This window comes from Melanerpes formicivorus, unplaced genomic scaffold, assembly GCF_026170545.1.
Source record: "Melanerpes formicivorus ecotype bairdi unplaced genomic scaffold, bMelFor1.0.p_v2 SCAF_638, whole genome shotgun sequence".
Classification (NCBI taxonomy): Eukaryota; Metazoa; Chordata; class Aves; order Piciformes; family Picidae; genus Melanerpes; species Melanerpes formicivorus.
This window is the reverse complement of record NW_027142990.1, coordinates 77,532-98,716: the sequence shown is the minus strand read 5'-3', so window position 1 is coordinate 98,716 and position 21,185 is coordinate 77,532. Positions and strand designations below refer to the sequence as shown.

Sequence of the window (21,185 nt, the reverse complement as noted above, 5' to 3'; positions counted from 1 at the left end):
CCACTTTCCATCATATTTGAAAAGTCAGTGAAGTACCCAGGGACTGAAAAAGGGAAAAACATAACCCCCATTTTCAAAAAGGTTAAAAGAAAAGAACAGGCAGGGAGCCACAGGCCAGTCAGTCTCACCTCTGTGCCTGGCCAGGTCATGGAGCAAATCCTCCTGGATACTCTGCTAGTCATATGAAAAATGAGGAGGTGATTTGTGTTAACCAGTGTGGCTCCACCATGGGCAAATGATGACTGACAAATTTGGTGGTCTTCTAGGGTGGAGTAGCAGTGTTGACAGATAAGGGAAGAGCAATTGACATCATCTGCCTGGACTGGTGCAAAGCTGCACAGAGTGGCGAGGCACTGGAACAGGTTGTCTGGAGCAGTTGTGGAGGCTCCAAGCTGGGTCAAAGCCAGGTTGAAGGGGCCTTGAGCAACCTAGTCTAGTAGGAGGTATCTGTGCTCATGGCATAGGGTTGGAACTAGGTGATCTTTAGGGTCTCTTCCAGCCCAAACCATTCTATGATTCTATGGTTAATATGTTACTACATATCTAACCAGGATGCAGCTATGCCTTCATATCCTGAATTTGTTGATTCCTTTGCTACCAACTCATTGACAATGAAGTCTCCATTTAAATTTGCTCTTTACTTAACCTTCACTCTGCCTACATGAGTTTGTTTCATCTTCATGTGATTGCTTGGCCCCTTTATTATGGTTTGGTTTGTTTACTGCAGCTTAGTAGCCTCTTGAATTCTGCTGTAGTTCATGTAATTCTCACCATGTGGTTCAGCTCCCTGCAGAATTTTTCTCCTGCCAGCAGCAGTTCTTTACTTTCTCTTTCTGCATTTTCCATTGTCACTGAAACGCCACCTCCGACAATGTTCAGCCTCCTCTAATCCCTTCCAAAAAAGTCTGCTGTGGGTTATTGATTTATTGACTTCCACCCTACTATAAACTTAACTAGCATTGCTCTGTCCACAGAGTGCACGTTGGCACAGATGCCCAATTTGCTTCCCATAGCTACGTAGCATGCCCTCATATTTTTCTGGACAGTCAAGCAGAGAAACAATTGTTTTCTTTTTGCCTTTACTTTCTTCATGGTTGGAGAAGCCCCCAACAGACACAGGGTGATGAGAGAGGATTTTTCCCTGCTTTCTTAGCTGATAACTCAATATACTCATTTCTTAGTGCTTGCACTGAAAGGTTTGGGGCTGATTTCAAGAATAGCGAAGAAAAACCTTTTGCTGCATCTAAAATGTTGTGAGCCTATTTCATGTTGATAAGAGCTCTCTTTCTCTTTCAGTAACTGATTGCTTCTTCTTTTAATGCACACAGCTCTACCTGGGGACACAGCTCTCTGGCTTTCAAACACTGATGATCAGGTGGAGATGGGGCTCCATTTTGTTCCTTGCTTTAGTGCCATGCTAACTAGACTGTGTCACACATACAATTTCACGTATCAGAGATCACAGAAATCCTTTTTTCTTGCTGATGTCTCCTACTAATACTAAGTCAGGTCCTCAGAAAAGGACTCTTCAAGTGATAAAACTAGTTTGTAAGAAGGTTGTCCCAGTCTCCCTTCTTAGAGGTGGCTCAACAGTAATTCATGAGAAGGGAGGCTTGGCAGGCCTCTCCTGGCTCCTCAAGTCAAGTAACATGTTATTATCCACCTTTGTGTCACCCAATATCCTAGTCATAAATGGAGTAAAATCCATCTAAGAACTAGTTGGGCTTTCTGCCTGCTCTCAGTTTGGTGAAACACACTGTAGACCTTCAGCCTGAATTGTCAGAAGCTTAATTGCCAGCCTACTCTTATTCGTACCTATTTGTACACAATGGCCCTTCTGTTATCATTGTCTTTTATCTCTTTTTCCCTTTTCAGTTGCTTGCTCTCTTTGGACTTGAGCCCTGCATTATGTTTATTGAGGAGAATAATATGCTCTTGGCATTTTCATTAATAGACTAATCAAACAACACTTCTCTCCAAAGAGGTATCTCCTACCGTGCTGGCTTCTCTGCTCCATGGTGCTTGGGTTTAAATTAACCTCTCCAAACACAGCTGACTGGAGCTATCAGCAATACTCCAGAGAACTGCTGACCAGAGGTCTTTTTCCTGTGCAGTGCCTGATTCTCTCCTTTAGCTGATGGAAACACCAGTTCAGCTCTTTCTTTTCTGGTTATTTTCATGTCTGGAACTCCCAGATTCTAGCTTCATTTCTGCCATCAGTCTCTAGTGCATGGTCTTTCACACTATTTTACAATTCTAATAGATAGTATATTCATTAACTCTACCATGAGTATTTGTAGTTTCTCTAGAGTTTAGTTTTCTTCTATTATATATATATATATATAAGAGGAACAGCATTGTTATTGAATCCTTAGACTTGATACAAGAGCTATGTTGATAGTCATTTTGGTAACACTTGATCCTTGCCTAGTACAAATTTCTGCACAATCAAGTGCCAGTGGCATCCTGGCCTGCATCAGAAATAGTGTGGCCAGCAGGGGCAGGGAAGTCAATCTGCACCTGTACTCAGCACGGGTTAGGCCACACCTTGAGTCCTGTGTCCAGTTCTGGCCTCCTCAATTTAAGAAGGACACTGAGACACTTGAAGGTGTCCAGAGAAGGGCAACGAGGCTGGGAAGAGGCCTTGAACACAAGCCCTGTGAGGAGAGGCTGAGGGAGCTGGGGTTGTTTAGCCTGGAGAAGAGGAGGCTCAGGGGTGACCTTCTTGTTCTCTACAACTACCTGAAGGGAGGTTGTAGCCAGCAGGGGGTTGATCTCTTCTCCCAGGCAGTCAGCACCAGAATTAAGAGGACACAGTCTCAAGCTGTGCCAGGGGAAGTTTAAGCTCGAGGTGAGGAGAAAGTTCTTGACAGAAAGAGTAATTGGCCATGGGAATGTGCCTGCATAAAATGGAATGGAATGGAATGGAATTAACCAGGTTGGAAGAGACCTTTGAGATCATCAAGTCCAACCTACCATCCAACACCATCTAATCAACTAAACCATGGCACCAAGCACCACATCAAGTCTCTTCCTAAACACCTCCAGTGATGCTGACTCCACCACCTAAAGCAAATAAAAGGTAAGGATTTAACAAAAGAGATGGAGCAGAGCAGCCTTTTTCAAAGCCTGACATTTTGCTCAGCTGTTCTGTTCAAGTAACAACTGGAAAAAAATCCCATGGCTTCCCTCCCACCCTTTCCCCCTTTTAGATCAACCTTAGTTAACAATTAATTCAATATAATAGTAAAGAGTTCAATAGGAAAACCAAATTAGCAGCTTCCCAAAAATAATTGCTGATTTGGCTGCGGTCCTATTCCTTTTATGGCTGTTCTTCAGTAGATCACTGATTAAAGATAAATAAGTATCAGTGAAAATAATAGTTATCTGCCTGAACACAGTTTACATCTGCAGAGAGGCAAATCTAGCAGGTTCCTGATCTGTTAACTTCCTAGACATAACCACAATTTCTATGTCTAGATCACTACAGCAATAGTATGTAAATGGATTCAAATGCTCTCATGCTTATCTATGCTCATAGTGAAGGCATGGCTTTGCATATATATTTTAGTATGATGTATCAAATAATCAATTGGCTGAAGACAAGAGAAACTGGGACAGTAGTAAAGAGGAATCATGTAAGGTCCAGCAAAGCAAGGTAGCCAAATGCTGTCAGTGTGAGTGTTGGCACCGCAGTGGTAGGTAGATGAAGAGGAGAAATATTCTAGAAGAAAGGAGAGGCAGGGGGAAGGGGAGGTACACTCTGGCAGTTAGAAGATGCACAGAGAAGCAAGTTGCTTCTACAATCATGTCTGCAGGCACTTGGCTGAGTCTCTCTGTTCACATGCTTCAAATTTGCCATGTGCCTAGCTGCCTGGAGGATCAGAGACCACCTCTGCAGATTTTAGTCCCCTGAGGTTATGTATTGGAACACTATGGATTTGCCTAGTCTGCAAACAAACCATGAGCTGACACACTGCACTGTCTCCTCAGCCTCTTGGCTGAAACTTTCAAAGCAATCCATAAAAGTCAGGTAATATTGAACAGAGGGGATTATGGAAAAGCCATTTCCAACTGAAACAATTGCATTCATGTTTGTTCTCTCCTGTCTCCCCTTCACATCTATTATGACTATGTATTTATTTTTCTGGTGCTGCTAGAGAGATTGTGGCGAGAAAGTATTTTTGTTTTCCCCCTCTAGAAATTGTCAGCAGATTTATCTTACAGGTGCTGAATGCCATATTGTGTGTAGTATTACCAGCACAAATATATGTGTGATGATAAGCCTCAAGGCACTAGGGACTCAAGGGATAATTGTGTTTTCCATGACTCTCTTCTAACTGACTTGCGTTTGTGACCAAACAGGACAAGCGCTGCCCATGCTCACGGGCAGTAGAGAAGCTGCAGCAGGCCAGCCTCTTTGGCCGCATGCAGCACCTCGAGGAACAGGCCCAGCTGCTTGAGCAAGTGATGGCTGAGGCAGCCACCATCCCCTACCTGCAGGACCTCAGTCAGGAGGATACCCAACTGGTAAGTATTGATTTCTTCACACTGGTTTTGGCTTTTGGAGGCAGGGAGCCAGGGAAGGGATGGGGCAGAACACTCTGCTGCAGTTTGCTCTGGAAGTCATTTTCCCAATGTGCAGACCTGAAGTAGTTTTAAAGTCCTCCTGCAGTGCCTTGTCAGAGGAGGTGCTAATCACCTGCAAGGGTGATTTGTATAGAACCAGCATGACTCATCTGTAGGCACATTTTTAAAACCTCTTCTTTTCCCCCAAACGTCCCCAAGTCAGTCTGTAAGAATGATTGCAATTATTCAGATCATGCTACTTTAGGATAGCTAACATCAGAAGCCACCTGCAGCAAACAGGCCAAATCTAGACAAAGCTGAGGAGAGGAGGGGAAGGAGAGGAAAGCTTTTCTTTCCTGGCTCTGTCTACAACATACTCCCTGTCTCTGAATAAACCCATCTACCTGCTATGCCTTTGTTTTCCCTTTGTAAAATGGCAAATCACTCTTTCTATGAAGAACTTCTTCCTAACATCCAGCCAATAAGATTCAGTTTACTGGCTGCACAAGCACAGAAAGCAGGCTGGCACCAACCACAGCAGATTGATTTAGAGATTCCAAAGAAGACTTCTGCATCCTTTATCTAGTGCTGGGACACATAGAATTTGAGCTTCAAAAACCTAAATGCAAAGGTAAACTCAAGGAAATACAGATCTGCTCCGTGAAGCTCAGGGCAGTGGTTTTGCATCTTGCACAGATGAGTGCATTTGTCACTTTAGGGACTCATCTTAGACTGCTGCCCATCTAGGGACAGCAAGAAGAGACAATTTCTCTATGAATGCTTTTGCTTATACTGTCCAATTACTTGTAATGAGTAACAAATTCGGGAAGTGATTCCAAAACTATCATCTGGGTTCACTGTAACCAGCTAAATGTTTTGGAATAGACCTTACAGAGCACAGCTACAGGCATTAAAGACAAGTTTCTCCTAGTTAGTTCTTAAAACCCTGAGACTGATGGCTGCTTGCAGGAGGATATGCTGGACCTGACCCTTGGCTTTCTGATAGTGAATTAAGAGCAACTGAAACATTTTCAAGTGTTTGGGAAGGGTGCAGGGTGAGGCAATGCTATGCCTGACCTGGAAGGGTACTGGAGTGAGGAAATGGTACAGATGACCTGAATTTTAGCCTTCCTTCTAACACTGAGGACTGATTAGCAAGGATTTTCCTACAGCTTCTTTTTGCAGTATACACTAGAAAGAGGCAGCCTTGTTTTTATGCTCTGTTTTGCTGCATTATGGGGAAAAGAGATGGTTTGCCAAAGGAAAGGGATAGTAAAAGCAGGCAAAATGAGCTAGATACTTCCAGCTACGGTCAAAGCATCTCAGCTTTAGTGTTGTCCTCTTGTGAGGTTTTACATGCTGCTTTAAATTATGATACATTAGCCTTGGGAGAAAATACTGAAAAGCATTCCTGTACAACACAGAATATCCCAGACAGCTAAAGAATGAAATATGGACCCTTTGTTCTTTACAAGCCAAGCCTTCCTTTCCAAAGTATAAACATTTACTGCATTAAAAACATATAGGCTTCAATACAGAATTCCCAGGGGATTTCTTCCCCCCATTGTTAAGTATTTTCTATCCACAATAATACAGAGTCATGGCTGAAGCAAAGATGAGGTGGCAGTGCTCATTGTGTAACAGATGAGTAATAAAATCATCAGTGTACAAATGATTTTTTAATGAGGTTTTAATCTGTGTATTTAGAGAAGTTATTTGGGTGTGAATTCCACAGTGATCATTTTTATCTTGGTACCGCAGCTGGAGTTGCTGATGGCAGAGGCCACGGACACCCTCAGAGGAAACACTGATACCCAACGTGTGTGGAAGGAAATTCAGAAGGTAACAACTTGCAGCAAAGGGTAGAAGAGTATATTGTTCCTTGGGGAGTAAATGTCCCCCTGAGTCATACCTGTTCAAAAGGTAGAAAAGAAAGCAGGTGCCATTTGAAAGCTGACTGTGTGCCTCCAACTCTGTCAGAGCTCAGGCACCAGCCACAGATAGATACTTACTATTTGCTTTAGCATCTAGGGTTGATCTTTGTTCATATTAATAGTCTCCTGTGGTTATCTAATACAACAAATATCCCCAACCTCAAAGGCTGAATTTGTGGTTGATAATCATATTTCTCTTCCATTTTTATCATAGGGACTATTGTGCTAATTGCAGGGAGAGGGGGAGCTGTTAGGGAATAAAATTCAATCCAACAAGTGAAGTCTCTTAGTAGAGCTCAGCTGAGGCTTTGGTGATGAGAGAGGTAAAAGACATGCAAATGCCTTTCTGGAGTCTCTGCACAGCAGCTGGGCAATTGACTTCTTAAAGGATTTGTGAAGCATAGGGCATCTTGTTTTGGTTCTCTCTGCTGATGAATCTGGCTCGACCTAATGAAGAGTGGGGCAGGCTGGGATGCAATAGCAGTGTTGGGTTTGGACAAAGTCTTCCAAACCAGAATGAATCACAGCTCTGGGCATTGACACCACCGACATTCAGCTACTGGAGAGAAAAGGGGTAGCAACGCATCCCCAGGAAGGGATAATGGTACTAATGGTCCAAGGCATTGGCCTTACCCTGTGTCTTATGGCTCCATCAGATCCAGAATGACACACAGTCACTCTGAGTTGTGGCTGCAGTGGGAGGCTGGAGAATAGAAAGGGCTTGAGTTCTTGCACTGGTGGGACTTGAAATTGTCCCTCTTTGAGCTCTCAGTGTGCACTTGCAGCCTGCAAAGCCAATCAGATCCTGGGCTGCATCAGAAGAAGTGTGGCCAGCAGGTCGAGGGAGGTGATCCTCCCCCTCTACTCAGCCCTGGTGAGACCCCACCTGGAGTACTGTGTCCAGTTCTGGAGCCCCTATTACAAGAGGGATGTGGAGGTGCTGGAACGTGTCCAGAGAAGGGCCACAAGGATGATCAGAGGGCTGGAGCACCTCTCCTATGAGGACAGACTGAAGGAGTTGGGGCTGTTCAGTCTGCAGAAGAGAAGGCTCCGAGGAGACCTAATTGTGGCCTTCCAGTATCTGAAGGGGGCCTACGGGAAGGCTGGGGAAGGACTTCTGAGGATCTCAGGTAGTGATAGGACTAGGGGGAATGGAATGAAGCTGGAGGTGGGGAGATTCAGGCTGGATGTGAGGAGGAGGTTCTTCACCATGAGAGTGGTAGAACCCTGGAATGGGTTGTCCGGGGCGGTGGTCAAGGCCCCGTCCCTGGGGGTGTTTAAGAGCAGGCTGGATGACGCTTTGGGCAGCCTGATGTAGTGTGAGGTGTCCCTGCCCATGGCAGGGGGGTTGGAACTAGCTGATCCTTGTGGTTCCTTCCAACCCTAAATGATACTATGATACTATGATTTCGGTTTGACAGAGAGATACTGAAAACCCAAATCCCAGCTGCACTAAGTCAGTGTAACTAGGATGGGTATGTCTGAAAGAAGTCACAGAGGTTGAGGGGCAAGGTGCTTTCAGAGTCTATGTGTCCAAGTTATTTGAATTAAATTTCCAGAAGGCATCTCCTCTGAGAGAAAGTCTGAGTAGGTGTCTTGCCTCAGCTAGCTGTGAGATCAGTGGCTCTTAATAAAGTTTGCCAAGTACAGGATGTACAGAAAGTAACCAAGACCTAAGTGCACAAAATTATAGACAAAAGAGCATTTCAGCTCTTTCAAATGCTCATGAGGGAAGGGCAGGATAAATATTCACACCTCTTTTACATTGCCCAGCATAGTCTCTAAATCTCTCACACCTGCCTACAGATCGTATGAGAATCTTTTGCAACACAAACACTACATAGGATATGAATGAGATATATTTATGCAATTACCTAAACATTTCCTGCCAGATAGAGCAAACATTGATAACCAGATACATGCAAAAAGCTCCCCCCAGTTTCAACAGTGGCTAATATTTCATTGTAAATTCAGTAGAACGAAGTATTTTCTTTTGGTGTATTTGCATGGATTAATTTCTCTAGATGCTTTCAATGTAGTCTTGATAGATATCAAGACTAATAGCATTTAAAAATGGACAGAATCTCTGCAGAATTAAACAGTTGGGACTAAAAGTTACTGAAATGCATTGAAATCTACACTCTTCTGTTGCACAATTTGGGGCTTCAAAATTTGTTGGCATTCTGAACATAGTTTTGCCTTTCAGACAACCGTTTGAGCTGAGGCATCCTGTTCCCAACAGCACTCCCATTTGTTTCACAATAGAATTGTAGTCTTATTATTATTGTATCAGAACAAAGAAATGAAAACCATCATCAAATATTTCTGTTGTACTTTACTTTTTTTCCCCAACACTTAATTTCAGCACAGTCAGCATGTTCTTAGGAACAAAGGCTTTTTAAATAGAGAAGACAGGAAAACACTCAGGGAGTTCTGGGGTTTCTTTGTTGGATTTCTTGTTGGTTTGCATTGTGGGTTTTGGTGGTTTTTAATCAGCTGTAATTAAGCATGTTACACTGGGTTCAAGAGCTCTAACATAGTACTAAAGAGGATTAAATCTGATGATTCAAAACTGATGTGGTGTGGATTACCACATGTCCCTTGTGCTAGAACCATGTGGGTAAGTTCAGGATTTCACAGTTCGCTCGGCACAGAATGCTGATTGTAGGAGCCCTCAAAGAACCATCACCCAGGCCTAGCTACAAGGTGGTTCTTTGTAATTTTGCTATTGAATTAATTTACATATATTGGAAAGCAAAAAACAAAAGACCATAAAGGAGTTTATACAAGCAGCTGTAAATGAAGAACTCTGGAAAGCTGACAGCTACACTACCACCAATGGAGTTTGGCTTTTGCAATCGAAACAGCTGTTGCACCTCATGAAAGCACTCAAGTTTTAACTGGAATGCAGTGGAATTACAGCAGTGCCTGTTCTCCACATGGTTAAAGGGTCTGTCAGGATTGGCAGTGCAAGCCACTGTTGGCAGAGTTGTATTTTCTGGAGACAGCCAGAAAAAAATTCTTTCAGGCTGAACTCTGACACAGAAAGGCACAAGGCCTGACACACAAACACTTCCTAGAAAGGCTTAAGTCTTCACACCAGTGAATTATTTAGCCCAGTGGTTTGAGCAGTGACCTCTGATGCACAAAACTCAGCAGCAATGAACAGGAAACTTGCAAGAGAGGTTCAGAAGAGCTCATCTGGTAACTCTTCTTGATCCCACAAAACTCAGTCCAGCCACTGGGTCTTAAACAGATGGGGACACTACCATAACAGCTAGCCCTGGCCATATTGACTAGCTGGTTTATTGATAGAGTTGTAGATGATGGTGATGACATCTGGCATGAACATGACTGCTGGGACTGGCAATAAAGCTTGACCCTGAATAACTCATGGAGCCAGGTCTCTGCATGGCCACTGCAGGACTGTATAGCAGCTGCAGAGAGGCAAAGGGGTTTAGAGTACCTCAGATACATAACAGGGCAGGAAAGCTTCCCTTTTGCTCCACAGGGCCTTTACTTCTCTACAAGCTTGTAAGAGAAGAAAATAAAACAGTAAAAGAAAAAAAAGAGACTACTTTCCTATCTCATAAGAATCAATTCATTAATAAAGCTTCACAATGTTATAGTGAGAAGCATTTCATTAACTAAATAATCTAGAGCCTATCAACCAGAAATGTTTGACATCCATAGAGAGAGCTCTGTAAGTGCAAGTGCCAGTATGGCTCTGCTGCCCCTATGCAGACAATAATGTGGTTCTACTTCTGTCCTCTGCTTAGCCCCTAAGGCTTCCATGGCAGTTTCACAGGATCCTCTTAACATCATCTGAACAGCCAAAGGAAAGACAGGAGCTGGCAAATAAACACTTCCCTACACTTCCACATGTGAAACACTTCATAAAGCCTTCACATTGGAGTTTACCTCAAGGGCATCACATACTTTGCCATTTAGATCAGTTATTATGCCCATCCTTTGCTGAGCTCAGTGGAATGCCTGTTTCATCAATCTGAAAGCAGAGCAAACATGGATGAGTGAATCAAAGAACAGATGTAACTCACATAAGGATAAGGATGTAACAAAAGCTGCAGTAATAGATGTGAATATGAAATGAAGTAAAATTAGCCTGACCTATTCTATAATCTTTTAGCCAGGCACATAGATTTCCAGCAGTTCACCTCTGCTTACTACATCTCTGCCTTCTGCAGTGACAGGGGAACACTCTCTGATGAACTGTGCTCTTCCACTGACATTATCTCTTCATTGAAAACCAAGCCATGGAAAAGGGCCAGAGACTTGCTAGGCTTTGGGTCAGCCAGAGGAGCAAGGAGGGAGATTCATAGGATGTCGATGGAAAGTGGATGTGTTGCTGAGTAGTATTGTGCTGGCTGCTACAACAGTTACTTGATGTAAATGACTTTGCAATGTCTTGTAAAGTCATCCAAGCCCATGCCACAGCCACTGGGAACTGCTCTTGTTCTCAGAGCATGCAGGCTTCAAAAGTTGCTGTGTTTTGGTGTGCTCTCTTGTATCGATCTTGGCTATTCCTGAATTACTAGAAGGACACTGGTTCCTAATTTGTTCTCTTTCTGGGGCTGTGATGCAGATACGTGCTTCATGAATGCCTGGAGCCGTTGTGAAAAAGGAAAGCAAAGGATGGGAAAGGAACAGGAATTTTCTGGAACAGGGGTGGAAGTCTCATGTGTAACATCTAACGTGTAATGAAGTCAGAAAAGTGCAGGTGCAAAAGGAAAATAGTATTAGTGGCCCTGATTCAGGCAGACTGAGAGTGAAGGAAACAAGAGCAACCAGATAGAAATGCAATTGTCCATCCAGGACAGCTTATTTTTAGTCACAGTTAGTTTGGAAAGAAATTCATTGCCAAAATGTTTGAAGCTTCACTAGAGAGAAGGGACGAGCTTCTGACACCACTTCTTTCTAACTGCAGATTGGAGTCCTTGAAGGCTACTTACATGAAGTGGAAGAAAATTACATCAAGAACAAAGCCAGGACAGAAAGAAGAAAGAAGATTCAAAGTTTACACAAACTCAGAGACCTGGAAATGTTATGAAAAACCCTTCCCACTTTAGGTTCCCCTGCTCCCCCATAGGATATAGTTAGGATATTGGTATAGAGTTATTAAGAGGATTCCCACCATAGGTATTAGGTAGATAGGTTAAGAAAAAATCCCTTCCCACTTTAGGTTCCCCACCCTCACCCCCCCATGGGATATAGTTAGGAAGTTAGTATAGAGTTATTAAGAGGATTTCCACCATAGGTATTAGGTAGATAGGTTAAGAAAAAAAACCCTTCCCACTTTAGGTTCCCCTCCCCCTCCTCCTCTTAGGATACATTTAGGAATTTACTTTGCTTGTCATTAGTTTGAACTGGTTGGAATAAATGTTTTGGTAAGGTTTATTTGTCTTGTTTCTTTAACTAGGAACACCCTGGCAGGAAGGGTCTTTATCTTCTGCTCTGAGAATATTCTGCATCCAAACTCTACAAAATCCCCTTGGCTTGATTATTGCCCAAGAACAGGGATCCATCCATCCTCTGTAAGGAGGAATTCAGCCTCATAGTGCCTTCTGTCCAGCTTAATGCCTTACACTTCGGCTACTGGTGCAACCTAGAGGTACAAAGTGGCATCCTGCACCTTATGGCTGTGGTAACGACAAGTCTGAGAAACATGATGCTATGACAAAAGAGAGAGAAAGGAGAAAGGAGCCCAACTGTTGCTCCATGGTTAAGATTTTGAAGCCCTTCACTCTCATCTGCTCCCTATGATTTTTTCCCTCTACTAGCTAGTCATGGGTTGTTTTTGTCTAAAGATGCACAAACACTGCAGGGAGGAAAGGATTTGCACCTGCCTTCTCCTGGGCAGATCTGGAAGCCCATCACAAAGCACACCAGGAAGAGCACCAGGAAGCACACCACAAAGCACATCAGGAAACCCACCTGTTAAGGATGAACAACTCATCTTCCACTCCCACAGCAGCAGCCTGTCATCTAGGCACATCTTACACTGCTTTGGTCTTCCAGGAAGCACAGGTGCTCAGATCCCCTGAGACCCTTCATCAATGAGCAAAGCAGCACCAACTTTTCAACAGAGATCACCTCAGCAGAGGCAGGCATCCCCAGCTGATACCCATGGTCTCTTCTAAGACTGCCATTTCCTTTTTGCACTGGGTTTACTTTGCAGGAAGATAACTTCACCCCATGAAACCAGCATTTAGTTCATTCCCTTTCCTCACTCAAGGGTGACTTTAAAACAAAAAAGGGAAAGGAAAAATTCATCCCCCAGACCTAAGATTTCATTCAAAAAATCCAAGACCCCAAAGGTATTTAGCCCCTTAATTCCCATTATTGATCATAGATAGGAGTCTAAATCCTACAGATTTTATGCAGTTAGAGACCATTTTCCTAGGCTCTCACAAAAGACTTTTGACAACCAAGAGCGAGCTGGCAAAAGCTTTGATGGTCCTTTGTTCATTGTTAACAGAAGAAGTATAAAGAAATCTTCCCCAGAATATCTGAGCTGCTCTGAGCTCCTGAAACATATGGGACAGGAAAGCAAAGAATTATTGCCCTTTGGAGACAGCATTATTTTGCTAGGGAGTTGGTTTTGTCAGATGAAGTTTCATGACACATAGTGGCAATCATCCATCTTTGATGAGCAGACACACACTAAATCAGACAGACTGCTCCCCACGGATCATCGAGTCACAGTCAGCACACAGCTTGGTAAATCATCAAGCTCTTAAGCAAATGCACTGAATTTGATGCAAGCTGGCTTACAATTCTGCAACATTGAATGCAAACCAAAGTATTTTTGACCTAGAATGATGAAAAAAGAATGAAGTGCACTGGGAAGAGGTGATGTTTAGGAACATCACCTACCCCCTCCCTGGCAGCATTCAAGGCCAGGTTGAACAGGGTCTTGAGCAACCTGCTCTAGTGGAAGGTGTCCATGCCCATGGCAGGGGGGATGGAACTAGATAATCTTCAAGGTCCCTTCCAATCCAAACCATTCTATGAATCTGTGAACAAAAAAGCAGCACTGCCATTGAAAACCTCTTGGCTGTGTAACATGAACAAGCTGATCCAAGCACACCAAGGAAGATGAACTGTTCTTGTTGTGGAGCTTGGCGAGAGCCCCAGATCTGAGACAAGATGTGACATTTCACTTTGCAGATAACAGGGAGGGCAGGAAACCTGCCTTATGCTGCAGATCAATACATCACTGAAAGAGAGAGAGGCCAGAGCCCAAATCCATCTGCAAGGTGTTGGAAACATCTAGGCCAGCACCTGTCCTTTAGCCTCCTGAAAGCCACAGACTAAAGCAGGTGTCAGGAGATGAAATCAGCTGCAGAAACAAAGCAAACATGAAAGGAGCCTCTGCCATGGGAAGGGGTGTTGGATGTAATATTTGATTGTGATCTACAATCACTTGTTGTCGGACAAGAGGGGACATGGGTCCCAGGAACACCTGTGCAATTCAGGCCTTGAAGAATTCTCTGTTGATGATATAGTGGCGGAGTGGGAGATGTGAGGAAGTGCTGATTGCTTGGTATGCTGAAGTCCAGCTGCCCCTGAGATGGGAGGCAAGCAAGATAAGGAGGAGGCGAGATCTGGGAAAGAGAGCAATTAGGCCGGATGGAAGAATTCCACAGAGTTGTGAAAACAATGATGCAACCATTTAGAGAGCAACCAATAGTATGTTGCCAAGTGGGCATAATTATAGCAAACTGTACATAAGATGTGTCTGATGCTCAATAAAGTTGGATTCCGCTGATCACATTGGTTGTTAAAGCGGCCCCCTTCTTGCAGTAAGTGGCGCTCGAACACAGGACCCTAATGAAGACAAAGGTTAGGGTCTAAGAAGTTCTTCGGGACTTGGGAGATTCGCAGTAAGCCGGGAGGCAAGAAGACGGCCGGCCCGGGATAGCAGTACCGGAGGCTGCAAGAAAAGGGAAGACAGCCTTGAAGCCGAAGACGCTGTAGAGCCGGAAACTGCTTAAACGAGGACTGTGCGCACAGGTATTAAAGTTTAAATACTGATATGGATAGGCAGGCAGCGTATGATTTATTTATATGCTTTTTAGAAAAGCGACAGTGTAAGTTAAATTTTACAAAGGAGTTGGTGCCGCTGTTAAGCTATGCAGGAGAGTTAGGATATTTTAAGGACCCAAATGAGGTGTTTGAAAGATTGCAGTGGAAAAAGTCTGGACAAGACTTGTGGCTGCATGGCTTAGATGATGAAAAACGAGCAAAGGAGTGTGGAAAATGGTGGAAGATGGTTATGACAGCATTGGATCAGCATCGTGCTGAGCAAATGGCAGCTTATCAAGCCAGGGTACGATTAGATTATACGGACCCAAATAGAGCAAGTGTTACACATGCTGGGTTGCCTTTGTCAGAAGAGGTTCAGGATTATTTAAGAAAGGAGAAGGCTGTGTGTGTAAAAGGGTTAGGTGGCAGAGTCGAATTACAATCTGTAACACAGGACTCTGCTGAGGAGCCTTCCCCGTATCTTTTAGCTGAGCAAATTGTACAGGAGAAGAAAGTAGGTGAGGGAGAGGAGACAAACAGGGCGATAGATCCTGGAGGTAGTGTTAAAGATCATGCAAGAAAGCACACAGAGTATTGGCGAAAGGTTGCAGAGCACTTAAACGCCGAAGGAGATCAGGAAGGGTTTAGCCGGCTGGCTGCTTCTAATCAAGTTCTTCCAGTAATGTATACACAGGTCCCTGGGGAGCAAAATGTTTTTCAGGCTGATGTAACTCAATTGCCATGGAAATTGTTATCTTAATTAAAACAGACTGCGAGTCAGTTTGGGGTTCAATTTGAACCAGCTAGACAGATGATTGATTTTATTTACATGAACTATAATATGTTACCTAGAGATTCTTATAATGTTACGAAGCTGATCCTAACAGCATCTCAATTTATGACATTTTTGAATGAGTGGGAACACCTAGCTAGACAATCAGCTGGAGTACAAAGACAGCAAAACGACCCACTATTTGATGTAACAGTAGATCAGTTGTGTGGAACGGGACAGTACGAGAGACCAGAGTTACAGGCACTTTTACAGCCGCCTGTTTTGCAAGCATCAGCCCAGATAGTAAGGATGGCTTTTGAAAAGCAGAAGGATGGAAATGCAAATCCTCACTATATGGGAATTAAGCAAGGTAGACAGGAACCTCTTGGCGAATTTGTGGATAAGTTGCTTGCCGCACTTAGAGCAGCAAGCGTAGGAGAAGGTATCCGAGAGGCAATATTAAGGCAGTGTTTAATGCAGAATGGGAACCAGCAGACGCAGCAGCTTATTACATCAGCAGATCCTAGATGGACGGTAGCCGAATTGTTGCAGAGGGCTCAGGACTTGCCAAGCAATCCGATGGCCATGCTGATGGAGGTGATTGATAAGGGATTACAAAAACAGGCTGAGGTGTTGTCAATGACAATGACAAAACAGCTTGAGCATAGTCAGCAGGTTATGGCAGCCTTAGTACCTTTGCGCACAGACTCGAAAGGGCAAGGCCGACCCTATAAGCAGTCATCAGACGAAATACAGTGTCATCGAAAAGTGTAAGGCGGAGATATCGTCTAAAGTAATGCCTGGACTTTTGGCCCATAGATCCGCTTTAGGGCATTTCCCTAGCGGAGATAGTTATTTTGATGAAGCTTGTTGGAGAGAATACAGGGACAAGTTGTGGGACTTGGTTATAGATGGTCATAAAACTGCTGTAAAGCTGCAAAAGTCGTGGCGAGAATGCATGAACTGTGTTAAAACCTACGAACTGAAACAGCAAATGGCTGCTGCAGTTAGAGCAACTTTGTCAGGACGAGATGCAGCGCCAGGTGTATCTGAGTTGCAGCTGAAAGATGTGTCTGAGATCTATCGACCGATCGACCGGGGCTGCCCCCGATACATCTTGCGGCGACCACACCGCGTTTACCAGCCGTCACCACTGCCGTTTGCACACAGCGGGGAACCTTCCTCTGACATCGCCAGCGACGGCTCGGACTCGGAAGATAGCACCGGCAGCGAGGAATTCAAACAGCGCCGACTTTGCTTTACGGCCCCTCTTAGAAAAAATGGAGCGCTTGGAGGCTCGCGGTTACAGCGTTCCTGCCACCACACTCCTCCCGCGAGCCCTGCCGGCCCCCGCGGATACCGACGGCTCCGACCAAGGCGGTACCGGCTGACGCACCACCGACACCGACAGCACCGACAGTAGCAGCGAAGCAGCTGCCACGGCAGCAGCCCCCACCCCTTTCCCCCGCAGCGGCTTTAGCCGCACTTCTCTGTTTTGATTTAAAGCAACAGTACTCATTTTGTCATTTCTGATTGTAACGTCTTTCAGAGATTTGTTATTTAGAGTTTTGTTAAGTTTTTCTAATAAGCATAATGAATAAGTAAGCATTTGGTATTTATAAGTACTTAGTACATAGTAATTGCAGTAAGGTGTATGCACTTAGTTAAGAGTTCAAATTGTAAGATTTTCTTTTGGTTCGAACCTTCTTAGTTGTCTGCCTAGGCATTTCAAAGGAGCTCCATGTAATATAGTTAAGGAATGTATAAACAGGTTTTAATTTTGGAAAGTGTTTTTTAGTTAATGTAACAATTTTATTTCTTTTTAGACACTGATTTGATGGATTAATTTTAACATAGTCTTTTAAGGGTTTAAGGATTTTTGGTATTAGCATAAGTTAAGGTTTGTAGTAAATAGGTATTAATTTTAACAACTATTCCTTCATTAATGTGCAGAAAAACCAAGACTGAGAGGAAACAGCATTTCCCATGAAGTCGAACATCGATCACAATAACTGTTCTGATAATCTGGGGTCAAAAGCATCAATCAAAAAAATATTTTGTCCTGAATGCTGAATTTGAAAATAGGCAGTTTGGGCTGGTAAATACAGAAAACCTATTTTGTGGTGAGAAAAAGGATTTAAATCCCCATGGAAAATTATTGAAAGGGATTGGCATAAGTGGGAAATAAAGACTAGAGAAATTTTAGTTGGGAAATCTCAGGAATAATTAAAAGGATTAGTAAAAGGAAAAGTAAGAGACATAAGATTTTGAAGGAAGAGGAATTGAAATAACAAAAGCACAATGGGAAATGGTGAACGAACTAACCAAGGAAGTAGAGAAGAGACTCCAAATGGAATTTTGAAGTGGGTTAAGGAGTTAAAAATTCTGTAGGGCTCCTGAAGAATGTAACTGCTGCCGAGAAGAAAATACACCCGGCTGCTGGTTGCACCCCAGCAGGCCGAGGAGGCAGAGTTCACATATACTTGGTGGAGCCTAATTTTGATCCTAACCCTATTTGTACATAAGTAGTCCAATCGAAATCAAAAACCACGTTCCCATGTGTGGAATCTTGATCAGACCGGAGAGAAAAGACTTGAACTTGAAAAAGCAATGGTAAATTTTTCTGCTACAGTTGAAATCATGGTAAATGCAAGCACAGATGCAATAAAAGCACAGCAAATTGAAATCAATAGTCTCTCGAAAATATCTACTCAGAATAGATTAGCTTTGGATTTTTTATATGTTAAGGAAGGGGGTGTATGTGTAGTCATAAATGTAAGTTGTTGTAGTTATGTTAATCTAGATGAATGAGTGGAAACAGATTTACAGGCGATTGTGAACCACAATCAGATATTACATCAGATTTCTTTAGATGATACTTCTTGTAGATTTAAAGAAATATGGGATAAATTAACTTTCTGGTTACCAAACCTAAATTGGCTTAAACATTTGTTTGTAATATTGTTGGAATAATTGTAATATTGCTATGCATAATACTCTGCAATTGTTGTTACAAAATACTAAGACCTTTAAGTAAGATTGCTCATGTCAATGAGTTACAAGTAGAGAATTATGATCAGAATGTGATCAGAACAGATGACCTTAATTATGATCCAATTAAGAAGGTTCTGAAATATCTGGAAATTTTAACACAAATCAATGGTGAGAAAAAAAAAAAGGGGGGAATTGTGATGAATATACTGGTGATTTGTGTTAAAATTGTAAGACTTAGAGTGCACTGGGATTAAGGGTCAGGATCTTGTGAGGCCTGTTTAGAGGGTAAAGAGAAAGAAACCTATCTTGCAGACTTGCAAGGACACTGTCTGGTTAATTGGAGACATCACGGCTGAGAAGGAGCTGTCTTAAAGATAAACATTCAGAACTGGGAATTTGTTTTCTTCAGATAAGAAGCCTGCACAATTGGGCATGTGTGAAAGTGGATGCTTTGACCCTTACCACGCTGAATGTAGGGAGAAGGGATTTATATGTGATCTCACCAGTTCGCTATAATTTTACACACCTAGAGGGAAAATCAAAATTCATAACAACACAACATGCATTTTCATTTTCGATTGAAAACATCAACAAATGGTACCAATAAGAGATCAGTATTACTAGGATGAGCAAAAACGCATTATTATGGGTAATTTTATATTGGGCAAAGCAATGAAGCTCTTTTGCTCTTGCTGATTGCCTGCAAGTTTTCTGTCTGTGAAGCTAGAGCCTGGCCAGATCTACCTTTACAGATTAAAGAAATCTTGCTACCATTAAACAAATTATGATTTTTGACCATCCTAGAGAAAATAAAGGTGCAACATAACAGGTAATAATGAATTGATTGAACTTTTTCAGACGTGTCTGATAGGGATACCCAGACTTAATGTAAATATGTTTGTTAATTATAGTAGTAAGTTTTAAGGTTCTTAGGTATTATTGTACTCATTTTGATTATTGTTAAACTTGTTTATAATTGTATTATGCAAAGTGTTCAAAGAATAACTTCCAAGGCCTTGCTTGCACAAAAGAAAAACGGGGGAATTGTTGTTGGGGTTTGTTTTGAGCAAGAGGGGACATGGGTCCCAGGAACACCTGTGCAATTCAGGCCTTGAAGAATTCTCTGTTGATAATATAGTGGCAGAGTAGGAGATGTGAGAAAGTGCTGATTGCTTGGTATGCTGAAGTCCAGCTGCCCCTGAGATGGGAGGCAAGCAAGATAAGGAGGAGGCGAGATCTGGGAAAGAGAGCAATTAGGCCGGATAGAAGAATTCCACAGAGTTGTGAAAACAATGATGTAACCTGTTAGAGAGCAACCAATAGTATGTTGCCAAGTGGGCATAATTATAGCAAACTGTATATAAGATGTGTCTGATGCTCAGTAAAGTTGGAATCCGCTGATCAAATTGGTCGAATAAGTGCCCCCTTCTTGCAGTAGATTCTCCTTCTCCATCTTTCGCCTCTGCAACTCGGCGTGTTGGACTCCACACTGCAGACTTCCACCTTCGCTTGTTTCCAACAAGACGACAGGAACCGTCTGTGAACAAAGCATATTTCTTTTCATCATCAGAAAGGTCATTATAAGGAGGAGCTTCCTCAGCACGAGTTACTTTCTCCTCTGGAGGTTTAGCACAGTTGATACCTTCAGGCCAACTTGAGATCACCTCCACTAGACCAGGTCTTTCAAGATTTCCCATTCGAGCTCTCTGTGTTATCAGAGCCATCCACTTAGACCAGGTTGAGTCTGTGGCATGATGTGGTGTGGATCCTTTGCCTTTAAACATCCAATTCAAAACTGGTAATCTGGGAGCTAAGAGAAGTTGTGATTCAGTTCCAATCACTTCAGAAGATGCTTTTACTCCTTCATAGGCAGCTAAGATTTCTTTCTCTGTTGGAGTATAATTAGCCTCTGAACCTCTGTAACCTCGACTCCAGAAACCAAGAGGTCGTCCACGTGTCTCACCTGGAGCTTTTTGCCACAAGCACCAGGTTGGACCATTGTCACTTGCAGCCGTGTACAAAATGTTCTTAATGTCTGGACCATCTCGGACAGGTCCCAGACCCATTGCTTGAACTACCTCTTGCTTTATCTGGTCAAAGGCTGCTTGTTGTTCAGGTCCCCAGTGGAAATGGTTTCTCTTTCGAGTCACATCATACAGAGGTTTCACAATTTGACTGTATCCAGGAATGTGTAGTCTCCAAAATCCCACTATCCCTAAGAAACGTAGGGTCTCTTGCTTGTTTGTGGGACTTGCCATGGTGGAGACTCTGTTTACCACATCCACTGGAATGTGTCGGCGTCCATCCTGCCACCGCACTCCCAGAAATTGAATCTCTGTGGTAGGTCCTTTCACCTTGTCTCGCTTGATGGCAAAACCTGCATTCAGAAGAATGTCAATGATTTTGTTACCTTTCTCGAAGACTTCCTCAGCAGTTTTACCCCAGACGATGATATCATCGATGAACTGGATGTGTTCTGGAGCATCTCCTTTCTCCAGAGCATCGTGGATCACTGCATGACAGATGCTTGAGCTGTGGATCCAGCCCATTGGCAGCCTGTTGAAAGTGTACTGGATTCCTCTCCAGGTGAAAGCAAACTGAGGCCTGCATTCCTCTGCTATGGGAATAGAGAAAAATGCATTAGCAACGTCTATGGTAGCATACCATTTGGCCTCTTTGGATTCCAGCTCATACTGTAGCTCCATCATGTCTGGTACTGCTGCACTCATAGGTGGTGTTACTTCATTCAGGGCTCGGTAGTCCACTGTCAGACGCCAGTCTCCATTCTGCTTCCGCACAGGCCACACTGGACTGTTGAAAGGTGAATGAGTTTTGCTGACGACTTTCTGACTCTCCAACTGACGAATCAG

The 21,185-nt window shown here is 43.2% G+C and overlaps 1 protein-coding gene across 2 annotated transcripts; it reads left to right on the top strand.

Annotated features, from left to right (window-relative positions):
• The first annotated feature begins 2,926 nt into the window (after window positions 1–2,926).
• On the top strand, window positions 2,927–11,948 carry LOC137460516 (spermatogenesis-associated protein 16-like). Of its 2 annotated transcripts, XM_068170825.1 has the most exons (4): window positions 2,927–3,082; window positions 4,366–4,530; window positions 6,331–6,411; window positions 11,449–11,948. In XM_068170825.1, exons 2-4 carry the CDS (start codon window positions 4,429–4,431, stop codon window positions 11,569–11,571), a joined length of 306 nt encoding a protein of 101 aa, XP_068026926.1. In that variant the 5' UTR covers window positions 2,927–3,082; window positions 4,366–4,428; the 3' UTR covers window positions 11,572–11,948. The 2 variants fall into 2 exon arrangements, with proteins under 2 accessions (XP_068026926.1, XP_068026927.1); XM_068170826.1 differs by lacking the exon at window positions 2,927–3,082 and having other exon boundaries at window positions 3,301–4,530.
• Window positions 11,949–21,185: the final 9,237 nt, after the last annotated feature.